Source organism: Vidua chalybeata, chromosome 10 (genome assembly GCF_026979565.1).
Source record: "Vidua chalybeata isolate OUT-0048 chromosome 10, bVidCha1 merged haplotype, whole genome shotgun sequence".
Lineage (NCBI taxonomy): Eukaryota > Metazoa > Chordata > Aves > Passeriformes > Viduidae > Vidua > Vidua chalybeata.
Window position 1 is genome coordinate 25433380 of NC_071539.1, and position 17938 is coordinate 25451317.

Here is a 17938-nt window from a genome sequence, read left to right on the forward strand (position 1 = left end):
TTAGGTTGGATATTAGAAAAAGGTTCTTCATTCAGAGGATGGCTGGACACTGGAATGGGCTCACCAAGGAAGTGGCCGCAAAACCACGCCTGACAGAGTTCAAACAGCATTTGGACAACACTCAGGGGTACACGGTGGAATTCTTAGGGATGGTCCTGTGCGGAGCCAGTAGTTGGACTCGATGATCCTTGTGGGTTCCGTCCAACTCAGCACATTCTGTGATTCAGTGAAACCACGGCAGCCCCTGGCCTCACGGCGCCAGCGCTGCCCACTAAGGGGGCCGTGGAGGTGAAGGCGCTGCCACGCTCATCATGGCGGCGGAGCAGGCACCACCCACCTGACATGGCGGTCCCGGGGAGGCTCCGACCGGCCGCGCTGCCCGCTGAGCCCCGGCGGCGGCGCCGGGAGCTGCGCGGGCGCCCATCCACCCGCCGTGCGGAGCGGCCCGGGAGCCGCGGAGAGCCGTGCTCGCCCTTTGCCATGCGGTGACCGAGCGGCTCCCCCGCCATCGGCGGGAAGATGTCTCCCGCCTGCCCCGGAAGCGCTCGGGAGGCGCCAACATGGCGTGGCGGTGCTGGGCCCGGGCCGGGGGTCCGTGGCCGCACAGGTGCGGCCGGCACGGAAAGGGACAGGAGGGTAAGGGAGGGAAGAGGCGGCTGGGGCAGGCGGTCTGACGGTTCGCATGTCTCCCCCGCAGGCTGGCGCTGCTGCTGCTGCAGCCGCGGCGGGGTTTCCGCCGGGTGCGGCCGCGGCCCGAGGAGCCCCCGGCAGCCGCCGCCGAGGCGCAGCCCGTCCAGCCGCCCCCGCGCCGCAGCCTCTGCCCGCCGTCGCCCACCACGGCCGCCGGCCGCCCCTCGCCGCGCCGCCTGATGAAGCCGCTCCTGTTCACCGTAGGGGTAAGTGGCTCCTGCGGGCCGGGTGCTGTGCACGGCTGGGGGGAGCGGGTCGGTAAGGAGCAGATTCCATCTGTCTTAGGGGAATGCTTCCTCCCTGGGCTTCACTTCTCAGCCCCGCAAAGTTAACACAAGGTTGTTGGCCAAATACTATAGGGTTATAATGAGCTAATACAAAGTAACTTGAGCTAAATCAATACTGTAAAGGGATCCTACTTCCATTCCATTTCGGTGAACTTAGTAATATCATTGAGCAGTTTTGTTTGTGAACCTTTTTGATAAAGTATTATCCCCTGACACTGAACATTCAGTAAACCTGAGGAAATGGCCTCAAGATGCACAAGGAGAGATTTAGATTAGATATTAGGGAAAAAAATACCAGAAGAAGTTGCAAAGCATTGGAGCAGGCTGCCGAGAGCAGTGGTGGAGTCCCCATCCCTGAAAGTGTTCAAAAAACATGTGGATGTGGCACTCGAGGACATGGTGAACTCAGTAGTGGTGCTGGCTTGACATTTGGACTCGTGCTCTTAAAGGTGTTTTCCAGTCTTAAGGGCTGTGTCGTCCTGTGAGTCCCGCTGGTCAGCGGTGCCACAGGTCCCGTTGCTCGCATGCCTCGGGGTGTGGCATTAGCCCGGGATGCGCCCGGCTGGCTCGGTCAGGGCCTCGCGGCGGAGCGGTCACTGAGCCTTTGTCCGGTATCTCCCAGTTCACAGGCTCGGTCTTCGGCTCCGCCGCCATCTGGCAGTACGAGTCGCTCAAGTCGCGCGTCCAGACCTACTTTGAGGAAGCTCGAGCGGACTGGATGGATAAAATGCGGCCGCAGAAGAGAGGCGACTTCAGAAAGCAGGTACACAGAGCCAGGCCCGGGCTGCTCGCACAGGGGCGGAGCCCTGCGGGACTGCGAGGCGCCGCTTCATCTCCTCTGGTGTGAGCATCGTTTATACAACAGATACTTGTCCTGGTTTTTCTGATTTGGAACTTGCAGAAATATTGGCTTCTCAAAAAGTTACAGTAGATAAGTTGACTTGCAAGGAAAACTGATAGAATTAGTTCTAGAAAACTGTAACTCAATATCACTGCAAAAGTTATAGTGGAAAAATAGAGAAATATATCATCCTCACCCAGAACTGCAGGAAAGAGAGGTCAGTAGTAGGAATTTGTTCATCTAAACTAGGTACCGTTTGCTTTTTCACCATAAAAAAAACCCAACAAATGTTCTTGCTTTATCTTAAGAGCTCTCAAAAGTGAACATGAATTCCCAGAGGACAAAACTAGATTAAATTCTCAATCTTATGCTTAAGGCTTTTTAGTGCTCTGGCTTCTGAAATGGATTCGTAGTTTCAGCCTCTAAAGCCTTAAAAATACAAGGTCTTTTTGGAGGGTTTTTTTTTTAGAGGGTTTTTTTACTTTTGAGTTTGAACAGCGAGAACAAAGTAAATGCTGCAAGATTTGTTATAAATTTAGTTGGCATCCCAAAAGTATCAGCCATACAGTTTTTAATTAAGTTTACTTAAAACTAATCTAAACATTCATGTATGTTTGCATTTGTTTCAAGGTTACTACTGGCTTGTGATAGACCAGGCTTGATACTCTCAGGTCTGCTTGTGCAAGGGAAGTAGGGCTGAGCGTGGAGCTGGAGAGGCTCGAGATCCTCTGGAGGACACACAGGAGCTGTTTTTCTAATGTGTATGGTGCACACCAGCACTGCTGTGGAAATGGGCACATGAGATAACCCTGGTGGGCAGCAGAGCTCCATGTGGCTCCTCACTCACAGCCCCCACAAACCCCCAGTGGGCTGGGGGAAGAAGAAAAGCAAGAAAACTTGGGAGTAAAGATAAAACAATCACCAAAAAAATTGTTTAGTAAGTGTGAGAAGAGAGAAGAAAACAAGTGATGCATAGGTAGTCACTCCCAATCTCCTGCAGAAAGACCAGTGCCCAACCAGTTAATGAGAAAAATATGTTAAAGCTCCTCTTCTGGGGGGATGCCATTATTTGGTAGGTTAGTTTAGATCATCTGCTTGTTTGTCCCCATCCAGCTTGTTGCAACCTGCAGGCACAGAGTGAGAAATGCAGAAGATCTTGATGATGTGCAAACACCATTCACCAGAATGTAGAACATTAGTAGTGTAATCAGTTCTGTCCTGATCAAAAATCTGAAACACAGAACCATGTATAAGCTGCTAGAAAGAAAATTGCCTTTATCCCAGCATACTTTCTTTCTGGGTGTATATGAACTGCAGGGGAGATTGCGATCAGCGCTTAATATTTTTAAATAATTATGTCTTTATACTTTTGTTTTCCTTCAAAACCTGAAGGGGAAGATCTGGTGATTAGCTATCCAAAAAGGAAAACTAATCTGCCCTGTTGTTAATAGGCTTAAACTCCCAATCCCCATCTTCAACGGGTGAGTTCTATTTCTGAGAGTTCAGGATTCCCCCTGTTCTTTCTGAGGGTATATAATTCTTGTATTTTAGAATAATCGTGTCTGTTCTGTGTTCTTATACTGAAGAATATCCTCTGCCAGAGAATTAAACAAAAAAATGCAATGAAAGTATTACTTTGATATCAAATAGTGAATACTTTGTTTCATACAGCATTACATCCCCTGCCTCCAACCTGCAGATAATTTTTATGATATTGTCCCGATCAATATGGTTGGAAGGTCATTGAGGTAGCAACAAAATATATGTCCAAAATTATTACAAAAGCTGAGGAAGGGAAAGGGGGGTGCAATTTGTCTGTGGGCTGACTGCACTCAAAATAAACTTTTTCAGGGGTTTTAAACTTGGAGGAGGGCTGGGTGAACTGGACGCAAGGGGGAATGGATTCCACATCTTGTGAGCCACCTCTGCAAAAGTGATCCTGGCACAAAAGTGGAATCACTCAAAGGTGGGTGGTGTGATGTTAGACAGCATTAGGGTGAGGCTTATTGAGGCAGGATTTATGCTAACTTTGGCTAATTGGCTAAAGTCAGCACTATGGGCTAGATCTTTGTTTAATGCAAGCAGGGTAAACCCGCTGGAGTTGTGCAAAAGGATGTAACCCCATTCTTTTTGGAGAAACTCTTCATCCATATTGGGGTATTTTATGAAAGGGAGGGTAGATAGCTGTTCTTCAGTAAGGAAATGTCAACTTGAAAAGCTAAAGCAATCAGAAGTAAAAAAAAATTGAAACCAATTTACTTCACAGATTTCAAACAAATGATTTCCATTCTTAAAAACATATAAGCTTTACATAGCTGTTTTTGAAATTGCAAGTGCTTCATGGTGGCATTGATGGACAACAATTCTGTTCCAGGTTAACAGCTGGTGGAATAGCCTGACTGAGGGTCAGCGGACTGTGACAGGTTTGTGTTAGCTTTCAAGTATTAGACATTCACAGGAAGAGAAATATGGCAAACAGGTACAGTATATTTAAACAGATGGCTTTCATACCATGTTTAAGTTGTTGGGCACAAAGCATGTGTAAATTTACACCTGCACATACACTATTTCTGCTACCATTCCTTCTCACAAACTATTTTTATATGCCTTAAAAAAGTTTCTGTGCATCTGTGTGAGAGAGTGTGGAGGATTAAGTAGAATCCTCCCCAGCAATATTTTGCTCACGAATTATGAAAACCAGCAAATTCTTTTAGAAGAAATAGGTGGATATGTTCCACTGAAATGTGGGAATGAAAAATTCGGTAGTAGTTACATATTTGCAGTATAACATATGAAAAGTAGCAGAAAATTAGCCTTTGAGCTTTCCTTTGGTTACAATGTAGTTTTGATTGGTTAGCCTAATGCCAGCTGAAATCCCCAAGATAAATGTCATGTGTGAAACAAAATTGATGAGAACTTGATTCGAATCCAATAGCTGAGCCCTCTGTCCTGCTACATATTCTACATTAAGTATTTACTGAATCTATATTAGCAGTTTGTTAGTGTAAGGTTACTTAAATGCCATTTAACAATTACTTTCACCTTTCATGTTTCCAGCTATTATAAAACATTTTAAATACCTAAATGCTTGGACAGAAATAGAGAAGGCACTTTAAACAAGAAGTAATACATTTTCATTATGTTTCCAATAATTTACACTCCTACTCAAAGTAAAGTAAGATAGCAATAACATCTGTGAAGTAAAAAGCTGTGCTTTTGCTGTCTCCCAAAGGTCACTAACCCCTAGCAATGCCAATTCAACTTTACAACTTTCTTAAAACCAAAACTCCTCACAGAAATGGACAAAGTGTACTGTGTATTTGTATGGTTCCCCCAGTCTTCTCTTCTTGTGCAGTTAAATGCAACTGTGCAGTAGATCAGTGGCATTTGGAAAAACAGCAGGAGGGGCAGGAAATGGGACCTCTTAGCTGGCTCCTGTTTCATTGATTCTGCAATTGTGTAATAAATCCAACTTTGAAACCATAGCTTGAACCTTCTCAGCACAGATCTTTCTGGACTGTTGGATTTATTACACTGTACGTTAGAACAGTTGCAATTAAATGTCATATTTCTGAAAGACTTACACCACATAAATGTAGCTTTCAGTATTTTTCATTGATTTTTCTAAACTGTGTACAAAGTAAGAAGAAGATATTGCTTTTAATGGAATTGTGAAGAAAAAGTACAATTCTACAAGCTGCCTTTTTAAATACTTTCTTTCAGTAAGCATTATGGTGTATTACAGTCATAATTTGCTTTCATACTTTCTTTTCCCCTCTTGACAGGTATTATAGCTGCAAATGTCTTTGTATTCTGTTTGTGGAGACTGCCTGGCATGCGACGGATTATGTTTACATATTTCACCTCAAATCCATCGTCCAGTAAGTGAACAATAATTTGGGTGGCTTTCCTACACAGAGATGTAATGGAATAATACTGCAGAAGGCTCAGGTGGTACATGGCTTACTTAGATCTCCATCACCGACAAGCAATCTCAGTCATGCCCAAACACATTATTCCATCTAGGCAGAAAATGGTTTGAGGGGAAGAATGATAGAACTAATGGATCTGATTTTTTTAAAACAAACACAACTGGTGCTTTTCTAAATATTGTAACATCAAAACTGCTGCCTGCTATCTGGCCTTTTCCTGTGTGCAGTGGGATGCAGCTCCTGCCTGAATAAAGCTGTGAGGTGCTCTTCCCAGTGACATCAGCCAAACTGCTTTCTTGGAGAGAGTGCAAATCAAGCCACTCAGTGGAGGATAATAAGTTGTACTACATAATGGCATTCATAAACTAGACTCAAATGTGATTATTTCCCCCACTTTAATGTTCTGTGGGCTGCAGATAGAACCATCATCAGTCATGTGCATGTATGCTTTCATCAGTAGACAAGGATTAGTCTGGAGGTTGTGTACAGAGTCCTTGCTTCAAAGCTGTGCTTTCAGTCACATTAAGAAAACCCAAACAAACCCAAGCACTAACTTGGCTTTCACAGTGTGTGAAATGTACTGAAGATATTAACGTAGGGAAAAAAATTAGTAATATTTAATGCCAGAAAAATGAGGTTTCATTTCTACAGCAGAGAAAAGAATTAAAGAATTAAAAGGACAAGGAGACAAATGTGTTTGGAAGGTACTTCCTGCTACCTCTTAATTTCTGCTGAAAACATGGAAACTCAACCAGTTCCCCCACACACTCCAAAGCTAAAGATATCTGCTACCCAGATCTGAACATGTCACCCCAAACACTCCTGTTTTAAATAATGTTGACCTTCAAACCTGCTAATTGGCTTGTTTGTATTTTCAAGGCTGCCATTTCAGTGAGTAGCTTTTTCAAAAAGGAAAACTATTTTTTCTGAGTTCATCTTTGTTGCAAATTCATTTTATATGGCTGCTCATGTATTAAAAATCATTCACCATGTATATATATAAATGAAATACCTTTTTTCTTTTTCAAAGCATAGGACACATAAGATAATGTTTTATATGAAACAATCCCCTGTTATTACAGCTTCCATATCTATGGGGTATATGTTCTACCTTTCCAAAAGGCATTGCTTGGAATTTGAAATTTGTTCCATTGATGGGTTTATTTCCTAGCTTGTATTTGAGAATCTAGGCATAATTATCCTAGTGTCTCTTGATAAATGTCTAGTCTATATGATGTGTAAGTTGAAGCAAATTAAAATACTGACTTTATGTGCATTGCTTTTCTCTTTTGTAGGAGCCCTGTGTTCTCCCATGCTGCTCTCTACGTTTAGTCACTTCTCTCTCTTCCACATGGCAGCAAATATGTATGTTCTATGGAGCTTTTCCAGCAGCATTGTCTCTCTTCTGGGCTGTGAGCAGTTCATTGCAGTATATCTTTCTGCTGGTAATGTTAAATATATTTATATTTACAACACTTAGAAAATATGTGTTCATACAAGTAAAATGTGTGCTTTGCTAATAGCTATATGATGACAGATGGCCATTGTTCAGTCCCACACATTGCTTTATACTAAAGGCAGTACTACTTTGCTGTCATACAGATTTTTTGGTGGGTTTAAGATACTGGGCTTTGAAATATGATAAAACCATATCTGGTTTTAATTCCTGCTATAGTACCAAAATAAAATAGCTCTTAATACAGTCTCTTGGAATTTTTGTGACAAAAGATGACAGTCAATTTGTACTTTCTGATACTGGTCTGCATTGCTGGCATCATTTCCAGTAGTAATTTCTCTTTTTCAGGGGTTATCTCCACTTTTGTCAGTTATGTTGCTAAAATGGCCACAGGAAGGTTTGAACCATCCCTTGGAGCTGTAAGTATCTTGGAATATGATCATGATCTTTGAAGCCAATTTGAAAGCCTGCTGTATTCTTTCGCCTCTTTAAAAGCCAAGAGTATATTTGGGGTATTGGAAACTAGAAAGGTTTACCAAAATCATGTAACTAGCTACAAACTGGTTCTCCTGTGCAACAACTTGCTTGTTCTTCAGATATGTTACCTCTGCTGCAGCAGCTGCCCAGAGCCAGCACCACTTAATGCTGAGGGTTGTAAATGAGTCCTGAACAGGAGGAGCTCTTGTCCCTGAACAAATCATTTGTGTAACTTTTTATTGCAAAAATGGTATTTCATAATTGTGTAGCAGTCTTCTCTAATTAAAAATGGAATACTTTGGAAAGAGATAATGTAATCAGACAATCAAACTCAGCATGTGATCCCAGTGGAAGTTGTAGGGCATGCTGTGCAGGAAGGGCAGCACTCCTACCAGAAGTCTCACCCGATGAACGATATGAGGCAGGCTGAGGAGCTTCTGTAGCTGCCAGTTCTTTCCAAGTGTTTTGAGGAGCTTCTGTAGCTGCCAGTTCTTTCCAAGTGTTTTTAGTAGTAGAACGTTTTAAAGCACTTAACTTGCATTAAATTTGAGGTTAACCTAGACGTTTGCCTGGTTTTAAAGGCTTAACTTACTATACTGAATAATTTTGATAAAAGCCCAAAGTCAGATTCTTAGTATTCTGTTAGAATGAAAAAAAATGTTTAGCTGTGCTGAAGTTAGAACTTTCAGAAATGCTGTCTGTGTATTGTCTCTTTGTCTTATGAGTGAACTATATCTGGAGCAAGTTACTTTCCCTTAGTGATACTGATCTGAACTTACTGAAATTACCACACATTGCATTAGTTTACTGCATTCAGAGCCTTTCCATTGAGATTATTTCAGGGATACAAAACCCCATGGTCAATTTAGTGTACAGTCCAGGGAATTACTTGTTTCATTGACAAATGATTTTTGTTCTTGCCCATCTGTTATTTTCTTTGGTTTTGTACAAGCTTCAGAGTGTTTTGCTTCATCAGATGTGTCTATGCTTGATTAATACACATTAGATTTCTAGGGTTTACTTGGGAAAAAGCACATTTCCAGAAATCATTATCTTAAATTCAGGAGTCTATATTTCTTAATTATATAAGATGATTTGAAGGCTGTTTTTCCCCAGTGTTTATAATTCCAGATATTGAAATTAAATAGTCATGTCTTGTTTTATTTTTATTTGGAACTTTTCTGTGGTGCTTTGTACTTTGAGGTTTACCAACAGGGCTGCATTTGAAAATAAAAGCCAAAAGGAAAACAGGTTCACATGCAGAAAAATATATTATCCCTTATGTAACATCTTAGCTTGCTTTGATGTATTTTCCTGTATTTCCAGTCAGGAGCTATAATGACTGTCCTTGCAGCCGTGTGTACGAAGATGCCAGAAGCAAAACTGGCCATCATACTTCTTCCGATGTTCACATTTACAGCAGGAAGTGTAAGTGCCTTTGAACTTCAAAGAAATGCTACTCTCAAAACATTTTCCCCCTCCCTTTTTAGTATCTGAGCATGTGTCCTCTTCCTCTGTGTTTCTAAGCTGTTAAATTTATTTTGAAAGAGAAGAGGGGCCATGGAAGTCCCAGGGATCGATTCTGAATTGTTGCAGCCTACCAGAGTCATTACAGCAGAGTGTGGTGAATTCAGAATTATCCTAAATTCCATCCTCCATGGGTCTGTTTCAGATTTAATCCCAAGAAGTGAAAGAAGTTGGGAGGGAGTCAGGTTCACCTGTCTGAGGAAACCTACATATACATCCTCTTCTTCCTGATGGGTGGTATTTTCATAGCTCACTTGAAACAGGCTGATGTAAAACTGCTATGTGGTCTTTAAAGAAAAATTTATCAAGATGAGAAACACAGAATTTCACTTCTCAAGATTATATTCCAGCCCTGGAGGAACATATCATCTTTTGATACTTTTAGAAACACTGTTGGAATTAGAAGTAGGCTACTGAGACTTGTCTTCGTGTGTAGTACTAGGACTCCTTCTTTTGTTCCACATGTAAGAAAAGCTTCTCATGTATATCTTAACTTGCTTTAATAAGTTAATCATGTTTGGTCCACTACTTATAGGTGTCTTACTGCTTAAAACAGTTAAGCTAGGTCATTCCAAGATCATGAAATTTAATACTCTTTGTAAGTGAAGCTTATAGATTTGAACAAACATTCTTGAATGTAGCCTTCATGTTCTTCTTGCACTTCTGCTAGGGTTGACTTGGGGGTTTTGGGGTTTTTTTTTGCATGCTACACTTTAACTGCATTTTCTTTAAAAAGGTGGCCAGGGAGGAAATATAGGTAGAGCCACAGAGAGCATTGCCATGAGCAAGTGCTCACTGCAAAACAAGAGTAATATCAGCTATTGCAGTAGAAACATTGGAATGATTTTGGCCTAGCTATATAATTGTATGATTGTATATCTAAACTTAACAAACTCATTTAATCTACGTTACCTGTACTGTAACAGGCTTTCAAATGAAACAAGCCAGTGTAGCAAGGGAGCTCCTATTTCAACACCTATGCTTAAGGAAAGAAAGTACCTGCCTAAAGTACCATTTCATTTCATCCTAGCATTAAATCCTAGCATTTCATCCTAGCATTAAATCTGTCAGTCTTTAAGAAATGAGGCATTTAGTAAAATCTTGTCTATTGACAGTTATGGTGCCTTGTGTCTCCTGAAGATAGTACACCAGCAGCTCGTGCTGCTCTGCTGTGGAGTTATTCATTGTGATCCTGATTTTCTGCCTTCCAACAAATACTAATATCAGATAAGACAAGGGGGATGCTGCCTCACATATTCCATCCACTAGAGGGTTGTGTTCAGGAGCACAGATGCACATAAATCTGAGCTACATCAGAATCAGAGCATGAGAATGTTGCAACTACATATTTTGTGGTGTCTTTTATAGCATGTACTCTTTAAAGTAATTTCTGTTTCCTCCTGACCCACGTTTGGAATGTATTTGTAGCTTTAGAAATGAAGATTGAAAGAGACTGAGTGTTCAAAAAGGACACATTCCCACCCTGCACTATTCTGTAGCTGCTCACATCTGTATTTTGACAGCACAATACAGCTGAAGACTGAGTCTCTTGTTTTAAAACAATTTTTACAGTAATTTCTTTGATATAAAATTTATAGGATGTTTTTTGATTCCAAATTTTTGCTCTGTGCTAGAATAGAAAACTATTATCATTGGCCATTTTTTGCTGTGACTGATCCTGTCCATTCCATGTTCTCTCGATTCTAGGCTTTAAAAGCCATAATTGCATTTGACACTGCAGGGCTTGCTTTAGGCTGGAGACTTTTTGACCATGCTGCACACCTTGGGGGAGCTCTCTTTGGAATGTAAGTCTGTATTTACTAACTCTATTTTGTACTTAAATTAATCCAGTATTTTTCTCTTCCTATATTGCTGAAGTGTGGGATTTTTCTGTAAAGTTGTCTTAACTAGCAATGAGTACAACTCACTGTTACCCTTTTAGTGCTGTAAATTTTTATGGAAAACATTGTTAATTGATGAACTAAAAGAATTGAGCTGAACTGCCTTACAATCATGGATTAAATGTCAGGTGGTCCTGTAACCTGGGCTGGCTGTTTCTGTCCTGCACTTGCGAGCACATTGAAGAGAGTCACAGGGCAGAAAAGATTCTTAGGAAACACATAATGGACAAATTAAAATAACTTTAAAGAGCTAAAAAATGTTTTTGTGTCAGTGTTTTTCCTCTAATTGCCAATTTACAGAGAGCTACAGAGTTAATAAAAGCTCAGGCCAAATTCCTATGAGCAGCCTCTAGTGTGGTTTTCTCAGTGTAGCTGTATTGCCTTTGTGGGAACAAATTAGTAAGTTAGTTCTTCCTAATTAGTAAGAACTACTAGAAACAAGTTTATAGGAAACAGTTCTGTATTGTTCCATGTTTGAACATTGAATTTTTCCCCTTCTACCCAATTGCTATTGCTAAGTGCATTTTTTAGTATTTTAGGTAGGCACTTGAGAGGCACTTGAAAAGGCTACCTGAGATTTCACTAGGCCAGACTTAAAGGCAAACCAGCTTGTAGACCAAAATGTTTCCTATTTCTTGGCTTTGGTGTCAATAAGTTCTGTGCTGTACAGTCTCCCTTTCTCCATGTCTCTGGTATCACAAATGCATCTGATGTAGCCTTGCTGATTCATAACTGCTTTCTGTCCTGATGGATCTGAATCAGCTTGTTCATTGTAATGAAGGAACAATCTGCATTGGTAAGGTTCACATATTAAAAGAGGGTAGATAGCAGTTACAGCAAAAATGGTGTGGAGTTGGCAAGTTTCTTGTTTTCCTCACCTACATATGTTTTACCTGTTTGTTCTACTCAGTGATGATTTTGGTCACTTCATCCTAAAAGAGAAAGGGCCTTATTTAGGACCTAATCTGAATGACCAAAGTATTTCCTATACATTGCCTCCCACTTTAGAAAGCAGCTGTATGATTTAAAGGGATGGCCTGTTCACTGGCTGCCGGCTCTCAGAGAAGTGCCTTTGTTCCTCAGGATTCAGGTGTGGAGCTGGGCTTGGGAGAGAACCTTCAGCCTATTTCCATGTGGTTGCTTCCCCTCATGCCTCTCCACCATAACCTCCATTAGCTTAATCACTTATGTTGATATTCATATATTAGCATATATAATTGTCTGTGAATATAAACAAAGCTAGAACACTTTGATAGATTGATCTTTAGGTACATATAGAAGAAAATTCATCTTGAATGGAACATGGTTGTTCTTTATGGGGCAGTTGTATTTATATAGCAGAAGAAAGAACCACTTTCCCTTGGTGTTGTCAGTAAGGATCAGCACAAGTAACAGAACTGTTTTAACAGTCTTCTAAAGAGAGATAATTTTTTTATGCCTTTCTAAGTAGAAATCACAACAGCTTGAAATTAAAGGCAGGAAAACTGTTCATTCTCAGGACTGAGAGAAACGAGAACAACAAAGTTAATTGTTTGGAGTCTAGAGAATGAGTGGCTTACTTGCTGTTTTCCAAGCACATTGTTCTTTGTGCCTTAGTTTCTCTTGTCTCTTATACTGCGTATTTTCTTGATTTCAGGCTCAGCTTGTTTTCCCTCAGAATCAGAGGGAAGTCACAGTTAACTTTGACTTTCTTTCCCAGGTGGTACGTGACCTATGGCCACGAGCTCATATGGAAGAACAGAGAACCACTGGTGAAAGCTTGGCATGAAATGAGGACAAAGAACACAGGAAAGGGAGGAGGTGGAAGATCTAACTGATTCTAATCCTAGAGATTCCTTGTGCCCAAGTGGTATCTTACTTGAAGACATGGGATTGAATTGGTTTTGAAGGTTTTTTTGCTACTCCACAATAAGCCTCTAAGGAGCTGAAGTTTCTAATGTAACAAAATCATGTTACAAAAATTCATATCCACAGAAAATGAACTGACAAAAGTGGAACAATAAAGGTTTTTATTCTATTGCTTTCTGAGGTAACAGTCTGCGTTACCTTTTTAAAGGTGGAATAAAACATGTTTTTCAATTAAGTGACCTAAATCTGTGTGAAAAAAAAAATAAAATGGGGTGCAACTGGTTAATACTTAGGAAGATAAACATTTTCAGAACTGAGGAAGTTAAAGGATCACACACAACCCCAGTGTCTGCCAAACAATACAAGGTGCTTGCTTTCCTAGAAGGGAAAGTGGACTTAAATAAGGCTAATAAGGTGAAATTAAGTGGGTTTTATTGTTGAAATTATTGGATGAAGTAAGGCAATGGTCTTGTTTGATTTGAAATTTGAAATACGTGAAACAATACTGGATTGTTTGCCAAGGCTTATGTACTGGTTTAATGGTCCAGCTTTGTCACCTGTGGCTTATTCAACTTATTTCTGTTGAATTCCAACAAGCTTTTAGATCTTGTTAGATTTTACTACAATGACAAACCAGAAGTCCAACAATATCCTTTTCATAATTACATGCAGGGGAAGAATGACATACTGTGGTTTTTGATATTCTACCATGAGTTACATTGCTTTCTGTATTCTTGCACTGCATTGATTTGCGGGTGGGGTAGAGGAGTATTCATTAAGCTGTGCTGTATTGTTACTTTTCTTTAAGGTTTTTCTAAGAATTTTAAACCTGTAACATCTGGTTCAGAATCTGCCAGTTTTAGAAAATAAGCAGCTTCAGCAAAAATAGATGAGGCGACCGAGATGAGCAATGCTGTAAACAGAAGTAACTGCTAAAGTAAACCTGAGGGTAGTACCATGAGCAGCGTTCCTATTTTACAAGTGAAAACTGGATTTGGGGTGTGCTGCTACTCTGTGCCGGTCATGGCATGGTTCTGAACCCATTGCAAAAGGCGGAGAAATCTGCCCAGACACAAGCTGGTGGGTTCCAGCCCTTAACACTTTCCTATCAGCTGAGTTAGTCCTTCCACATGGACTGACCTGCCAAAGAACATGTTGCATTTGTAAGAAGCAGCTTTGTAGGTGTTTTTACTTTACAGCAATGCCTCACATAAAATAAATTTTCTATGGGGAAAGGGAGTACATAATGCTAAGCGGCACCAGTTTTAATAAATGATGGAATACAAAATCGGTGTAAACTCCCTGTCCCAGGCCAGTGCTTATTCCTGAGGATTTGTAACTTTGTGTGCCTGGTGACGTAGACACTTAAAAATGAAGGAGGTGAAGTACCTTACCTTACCAAATATTCCTTTGCTCTTCTGAAGTTTTCTAGCTTTCAATTTTCAGTCTATTACTTACTCTCCTTTCCTGCTGTGTGCTGTGGTATTCTGGCCAAGCATGCCAGTTCACAGAGCTTCAGCCATAGTGCAGCCCTGCCTGCAGCAGAGAGAGGGCAGCCCAACATGCAGCGAGAGCACAGCACAGCCACAGAGAAGACAGCAGCAGCAGCAGCAGATTATGGCCTCTGAACAGGCTTGTCCTAAGGGAGCATTTCATGCCAGAGAAACTCAAAAGCCATACCTCAGACTATTTCACGCGCTGGGTTTGCATCTATTGTCTTTGTCCACTCTTTTTTCTGTTTCTCTTCTTTGTGTTACCTCTTGTCCACTCAACAATTTACCTAGTCTCATCAACAATTTTTTATTTGCTGAGAATCTTTCAGCGATCCTGGCTGAAAGCAGCAGGGAGTAATGCTGCAGGAAATAGGGTGTATTAAACCTGAAGAACATTATATTTTACAGGTCTAGTAGGATGAACCAAAGTTGCAATTAAGTTCTTCAACATAGCGCCAGTACCTCCTGGCCCTGTATCTGCAGAGAGTGAAGTCCCACTTGTGCTGTGTTAGACCTCCCTGCAGCGTGTTGCTGCACTCTTTCAGCTTGCAGGAAGGGACTCAAGGCACCTGAAAAAAACATCCTGGAACTGCCACAGAGGTTTGAAAGTCTTCAGCTTTCCAGCCAGTGGCTGTGCTTTGAGGGTCTCATGCCTAAGCTTCACCTTAACTTTAGTCATAAGAGCATTCACCCTTCTGAAGGCTGTTCAGTATCTCAATTTTCCTCATTTACAGAGACCCTAGAGGTGTGTACCATATGTAAGGTTGTACAAAAATCTTCACCAAGCAGTGGCTAAGCAGTGGGTTTCATATCATTTTGCACCTGAGCCTTTCTGCAGCATTGTCTGGGAAAGACAAACTATCTTTTCTGTCCAAAATCACTTTAAAACTGCAATAGGAAAACCAGTTCTCAAGTCACTCAGACAAGGAATGCCCTGAAGTTACAACAGCTCACTAGAATGCATAAGAGACTTTTCTGGCAAGCAAATACCCTTCCAAAATATGGCATCAACACGTGTCAGTATCTCAGCATTTAGTCACACCTTTGACTGAAAAAGAAATTAGAAGAATGATAGAAAAATCCAAAATCCAACCCTAGAGAAAAACAACAAAAAGAACCAATCACCTAAACTAAAACCAACCACACGGAAAGACTTTCCCCTCCCTTTTCAAAGAGATTATTGTGAATAAAAATACAATGTGGTGATTATGTGGACACTTGGCAGAGACAACAGCTAGCGTTTGTGTAGGAAAACAGCACTAAGTATAAAGTCATGGTTAATCATGTAAAGACACAATTCTTCATCCTTTTCAGGGGCTTTAAAGTCTGCTTTGGCCCTATGTTTAAGGAATAATTTGTTTCAGTGATCTGCTCTATTGGAATTGCATTTTAGTGTTAAAACTGAGCTTTCAGCCCCCATTCCTGGCAACAAGCTGTTTTGCTTTCTGATTTGATGGCTTTTGTCTTAGTGTTGCAGTATTCCACCCCTCCTCCTCCCAAGCTTTTAATCATGGCAAATCTTATAAATGCAGACAACTTTTTAATCTCATCCAGCATCCTCTGGTTTTCCTGTCTGAGTTAGCCTTTGTGCCAATTTCATCCTACAAGCTGTGATGAGCAGCTGCTCAAAGCACTCCCTGATGCTGTAGGTGGGCTCAGAGACATGTAGTGCAAGAGCTGAACTCAGTACTAGGAAGCGTCAGGCACAGGATGAGCAGAGACATCCGATTTATTCGCCAATGTCTTTTGCTAAGTCAGGCCTAGGAACAAGGATCAGAGCATCATTTGTACTGTGCCAGTGATAACATGATAAAGCAGATGTTCTGTTTTCTCCCGTGGCTGCAAAGTCTGTTTCTCTTTACCAGATATGATTTATTTTTAAAAATTACAACATAGAATAGAGCAGTTCCAGAAAACCAAGAGCAGGAGAAAATTAATAAATGTCTCCCTTGATATTCCTAAAAGTAAAATTACATTTGTGGAGATTTCAGACAACAAATGAAACACAGGATCCAATAGCCTACATAGTATTGTGACAAGAGTTCTTGTGTTGAGATCAAAATGTTTTTACCTGACATTTCTGAGTCTCCTTGCCCCAGCTGACAAGTGAGGAGGGGGGGATGGTGAAATCAAAACTGGTAGCAGCAGGGGCAAGTGCTAAATCAGATATTTAGGACAACAGGATCATCTGCAAAGGAATTTCTTTTTGTTCCATGATTATGTTTCAGAGAGGGGCCAAACACTCAAGGAGAGGTTCTGCCCCCATATGCACATTTCTGGTCTTCCTTCACCCCAGCAGGAGGTGTAAATCTGGACTGAAGTGAGGTGCTAATACACTAGGATAGAAACCGCTTAGCTGAAACAAAGCAATAAATCTTACCTTCTCAAGTTCCATTGCATAATTAATTTCTTCATAAAGTTTCACAGAATGGTGGGGGTTGGGTTGGAAGGGACCTTAAAGATCATCTCATTCTACCCCACTGCCATGGGCAGGGGCACCTTGCACTACCCCAGGTTGCTCCAAGCCTATCCAACCTGGCCTGGGACACTTGCAGGCATGGAGAATCCACAGCTTCTGTGGGCAACCTGTTCCACGGCCTCACCACCTTCATTAGGAAAAATTTATTTCACTATTTAATCTAAACCTGCCCTCTTTCAATGTAAAGCCATTAGCCCTTGCTTATCAGATAACCACCTGTAATGGGATTATTATATTCTGAAATGAAATAAATGCCTGTCCTGACAGCCTTTTAATAGATTTTCCAATCGGTGGCATATCAGTTTATCTGAGTTCTTCACTTTTATAGCCTTGCATTTCACAGTTTGGTGACCCTTTGGGAGATTCAGCTTTGGTAATAATGCACTGAATGGGGAATTGTGGAGGAGCATTATGTAATAAGTGGCTACCAGCCATAAAATGTCAAATTTCAAAAGCCTGACTTTATTCCTGATGCAATCCTGTGTTTCAATGGTTTGTGCCAGGGCTGTTTGGTTTTGAACGTGAATGTATAAAAGGAAAGCTGTAATTTGCAGTCTCCACCGAACAGTAAAGGATGTAGGTCCAATATGGAGATATATAATAGATGCTTGGATTTTGGTAAATAGTATTTTAAAAGTGAATTGGTTAAACTGTTAGTATAAATGGAGGGGGATTATGAGAGGTGGGGATTTGTACGAAGCTCTTGGAAACCAACATCGTAATACTGCTGTTTCCCACACAGATAATTCATTTTATAAGCACCAGGTTTCGCATACAAATGCTTTTCTAATCCTAAATGTTTACGGCTGCCTCGAATTGAGCGGTACCATCCACCTAGCGCGGAGCAGCGTTCCTCGCCTGGCCGGTGCCGTCACTGGACGCGCTACGGCGCTCCTGGGCACAGAGCGGCTCCTAAAGCACTGACAGCCACCGGGACCCGAAGAAGCACGGGCAGAGCCGGTCCCCCGCGGGAGGCAGACGGGGGGCGCAGCCCAGTCCTGGCCGCG

General features: G+C 41.4%; 1 protein-coding gene across 1 annotated transcript; it reads left to right on the forward strand.

The window, feature by feature from the left end:
• Positions 1–545: 545 nt before the first annotated feature.
• On the forward strand, positions 546–13194 carry PARL (presenilin associated rhomboid like). Its single transcript, XM_053951912.1, has 10 exons — positions 546–607; positions 698–896; positions 1600–1740; positions 4193–4241; positions 5604–5699; positions 7046–7195; positions 7555–7625; positions 9010–9111; positions 10918–11015; positions 12811–13194. Exons 1-10 carry the CDS (start codon positions 561–563, stop codon positions 12926–12928), a joined length of 1071 nt encoding a protein of 356 aa, XP_053807887.1. The 5' UTR covers positions 546–560; the 3' UTR covers positions 12929–13194.
• The last annotated feature ends 4744 nt before the right edge of the window (positions 13195–17938 follow it).